This window comes from Merops nubicus, unplaced genomic scaffold (assembly GCF_000691845.1).
Source record: "Merops nubicus isolate BGI_N331 unplaced genomic scaffold, ASM69184v1 scaffold26008, whole genome shotgun sequence".
Taxonomy (NCBI): domain Eukaryota; kingdom Metazoa; phylum Chordata; class Aves; order Coraciiformes; family Meropidae; genus Merops; species Merops nubicus.
This window is the reverse complement of record NW_008624053.1, coordinates 1-4254: the sequence shown is the minus strand read 5'-3', so window position 1 is coordinate 4254 and position 4254 is coordinate 1. Positions and strand designations below refer to the sequence as shown.

The 4254-nt window shown below is 42.8% G+C and overlaps 1 protein-coding gene across 1 annotated transcript in view; it reads left to right on the top strand.

The window, feature by feature from the left end:
* The window catches only part of LARS (leucyl-tRNA synthetase), a gene marked incomplete at both ends in the record, with an annotated part of 21141 nt that extends 17308 nt beyond the window's left edge, over positions 1 to 3833 (top strand). The window contains 3 exons of the mRNA XM_008945289.1: positions 720 to 824; positions 2591 to 2686; positions 3701 to 3833. Coding sequence (XP_008943537.1) covers positions 720 to 824; positions 2591 to 2686; positions 3701 to 3833 — 334 coding nt within the window. The remainder of the gene's footprint in view (positions 1 to 719; positions 825 to 2590; positions 2687 to 3700) is intronic.
* Positions 3834 to 4254: the final 421 nt, after the last annotated feature.

Here is a 4254-nt window from a genome sequence, read left to right as displayed (position 1 = left end):
TAGGGAATCTTTCATGTTAAACTGACAAAGAAACTGGGAAACCACAACCATGCTTAGTCTGATGGGGCAGAGCTTCCAAGGAGACAGCTGGCTCTGTGTGAAAGCAGGAGAGGGATGGATGAGATGCTGAAGAGGAAGTTCTGTTTTAGTGGGGGGAAAAAAAACCCAACCACGTGGTTTTTATATTGCCTTTAATACCCTGTCTCTTGTGACTGGTGCTGTTGGCTTTCTGGACTAATTAAGTTACTTTTATGTTAACATACAAAGTAGTTGTTATTTCCCTGCAGAGGCCTTGTTTTATGACTGCTGTGAACGTGTCCAGTTGTATGCTTGTCCTTTACTTAAAACTAGGTCATAAGACTGAATTTCCTGCTGTGAAATACCACTAAAGTGCTGACTTATTTTGTGAATTCTCAACCTACACATTAAGCAGGGATTATAAATAACTGTGAACGTCAAACACCTTTTCAATTCTATATTAAAAATGTGTTCTAATTGCTCTTACTCCTCCCATCAGTGTCACTAACTCCCTGTGGAAGAAACTCTGTTACAAGAAAATTATTGCTCCTATGTTAGCATGTTGTGCCAGCAGAGAGCTCTCCTATTTAAAAGCCTATTCTCTTCATGACTGATGTAGATAGTTTGCCATTTTGAAACATCATTTTACTTGCAGTGTTTAGAAGGTTTTAATAATTATTTTTTTTATTTTGCTCTGTCAGGAAAATCTGGAGAAGAATGGTTCACGTGTTCTTGATCTGGAGCTTGAATTTGATGAGCGTGCAGTTCTCATGGAGAATATTGTTTATTTGACAAATTCCCTGGAGGTTGGTACATACTTGGGATATTCATTACTTGTGTTTTGTTGGGGTGGCTGGAGAGCCAGCCTTTCCTAAGGCTCTAAGCCTGTTTAATTACTGGGTATATGTTGCTGGAGTAGTAATTTCTTATCAAATTTCTGTATTTCCATCTTGCTGTTTGAAGTTGTCAAATATGGGTATATAAATCTGCTAAATACAGGCATGAGACATGGTTGTAGGTATGTAGTATACAAACATGTTCCCAGAAAACAGAGGTGGTTTTTACTGCACTTCTGGTTGTATCTGTGATAGTAAAGTCTAGTGGCAGTTTTGAAGGGACATTTTTCTCTGAGCCAACCAGTGTCTCCCACGTTTTCAGCTGAAGAAATGAGAAGGAGATAACTGAAGGCATTGCTAGGAAGAGTGGTCAGAGTCCTTAGCCTTGGAGTCTTACAGTGGCACATTAATGGTAGCAGGTTACTTTGCCCACTTTGAGGGGCATGTTCTGAGCAGGGCTTTTCAAACCATGCTATGTAGTGAAATGGGTGCCAGTCTAGTAGTACTTGGGGTGCTTCATACCATGTCCAGGGTTTACTTCAGTAGGCAACACGTTAATGAGGGGACAGCTCAAGCAGGTTGTGTTTTTAAACTAAAAAGACCTAACCACTCAAAACAAAACCCCACAAAAACAAACAATAACCCCAACCCCCAGATTGCAAAAGCAAAAGAAACTGTTCTAAGAGTTAGGGGGGAAAAATAAATAATTGCAAAACTTCCTATTGTAACCTGTTCAGAGTGAAGTCAGGAGTGAGCAACAACTTTTGTTTTAAAATACCTGTAAATCTGCCAAACCTGCTGCCCTGGGGGAGGGAGCCATTCAGCAGTGGATCTTTCACACTGAGGAATCTGGAGAAACTTGAGAACTGGGCTCCTGGATCTCCTGAGCTCTAACTGGAGCTGTCAGGTTCTGTGCCAGGGCAGAATTGCCCCATATTTCTGTATAAGTTGGTGCTCACTGGCCATCAGCTCTGCCACAAAGGACTTTGGGGTCACTGTGGGGTTGTCAGGACTAATGTAAACTTCCTGGGAGTGCTGTCACTGCAAACGAGCCGCGCTGCGGGGAGACCTGCGTGAGGAGCCGCCTGCAGAGGCTGGGATGTGACAGGTCAAGGGAAGTCACTCCTCTCTGCTCGGCTCTGCTGAGCCTGGATTTGGCTGTGTGTCAGCATCGTGCCTCTCATCCTCCCCCACCCTGCACCCCCAGTTAAAAGCTCGAGGATGGGTGGCTGATGAGCAGAGGCCCATGGAGGTGTCTGCGGGGGCCCAGCGGCGTGGCGTACAGCGGGAGGTGGAGGAGGGGGCTTGCTGAGATCACCTGAGGGGGAGATGTTGGAGGAGTCTTCTGCTCCTAAGAGTTAAAGGTAGTAAAGCCTCTTTCTTGGTAGCTGGCTGACAGTCGAACAAGGGACAGGAGCTGGGAGGTGCTGCTGGAGCTGCAGGAGGTGAGGCTGAGGTGGGCCATGGGCAGAGGGCAGCGGTGCAGCCAGGGGATCTCCTGTGGATCTCTGTCCTTGGATGCTGACTGGTGGGCACCAGTGTGACTCTCAAAGGTCCCTTCCAAATAATATCTTGTGATTTTTAGGTGTGCTATTGTTGCCTTATGTCACTGCACGTTTACTTTCCCCTATACTGTGTGAACAGTTGTTTGATAGACCTGGTAACTCCCATTGTTCCCCCCCAAATGATTAAACTCCTGTTTTTTCTCTCCTCCCCCTTTTCAATTTTTTTTACAGCTGGATCACATTGAAGTGAAGTTTGCTTCTGAAGCAGAAGATAAAATAAGAGAGGAGTGCTGTCCTGGAAAACCATTTTCTGTATTCAGAACAGAGGTAAAATCAGAAATTCAGATGTTCTAAGTCCAAAAACTTAATTTAAAAAAAAAAAAACAAACACACACAAAAACAACCCAACACAAACAAACACCACAAAAAACAAGACAAAACCAAATATGCCATTTGAAAACTTTAATCAGACATGAATGTTGGATTTAGTTTGCCTTTGCCCCAACAACCCTTCAAAACAAGAAGCATTTCCTGAAGCAATTATGATTTCTTTTTTTTTCTTCCTGTGTGGTGAGCACTAAATGTGACTATGATGGCACCTCAGCTTTAAGGCTCCTCCAGTCAGCACGATTTAATGATTTCACCTGAAGACTGTTCAAAATGAGTGACCTGAGCATTCACATACTCTTTGTTTTTTTCCTTCAGCCATATGTCTGATTTACTGCCACTTGGGTAAGGCAGATTGTATTCTGATTATAGACAAGCCAAAAACAGAGAATTGAGATGGTCTTATGCAAGTATGCCTGAACCTCACTTCACCACTGTAGAAACTGTGGTGTTGCTTATTATACTTGTTTTAAAGCATTACGAATTTCCATGCAAAACTTTGTACTACTTGTTTGTTGAATCCTAGGATTTTTTAATACTTTCTCTGTTTGTCTGTTAGTTTATAATGGGCTACTAAATTCCATTCAGATGCATAAAAATAAATGCTTTCAAAAAAAGTCTTCTTACAGGTGTCATGGAGACTTGGAAGAAGTGGGGTGTAAGATTAGTGAAACTCTACAACAGTGGTGTCATATATGAATACTTCTAGGTCTAACACTTGTCAACGATAAAAAAATTCATTGATTTCCCCATAATATGTCATAAAAGCTTGTGCATACTCTGGTTTATGTTGGGGGAGCACTTGCACTCTGCCACTGGCAGGCAGTGTTTCTACCTGTTCATCCATGCAGGCTGTTTGTTGTTAGAAGACATGTGTTTGAGTTCAGTGTTTCCTCTGAGGCTTGGATCACATACACAGATTCTCCTGTAACACTTGTATGAACTTTCCTGCAGCCCAGCGTGTCTGTATTCTTGGTGAACCCTCAACCATCAAATGGCCACTTCTCTACAAAAATTGAAATCAGGCAGGGAGACAACAGAGAGACAGTGATCAGGCGCTTAATGAAGATGGACAGAGGAATCAAAGGTAAACCACTAGCACAGCCCTGCAGCTCCCCTGTGGTGGGGAGGTGGGCACAGAACAGCATGGTGCAGCTCCACGGCAGGTGTTAGGTGTTAAGTTTCTGGCCAGTGTAATGTATGAAAATAGAAAATTTCTTAAAGGAGGAGCAGTTGTGGTTTTGGTGAAGAGTGCAGGGAGTGAGAATCAAACAAGTCTGAAGCACTGTGAGCTGGGTATAACAGGAACACTGGACCTTATCCAAAAGCTTGTGACAGCACAGTAATTTTTTTTCTGTCTGTCTTTCAACATCTTGTTTTTATGTTAGTGTCTATCTGTAGAACAAAGATAACTACATACTGATGATGGTGCACACAGAGGAATATATGATAAACTGCATAGCAAAATGCAGGTGGGGAGATGCACTGTATATCATAGAATCATAGAA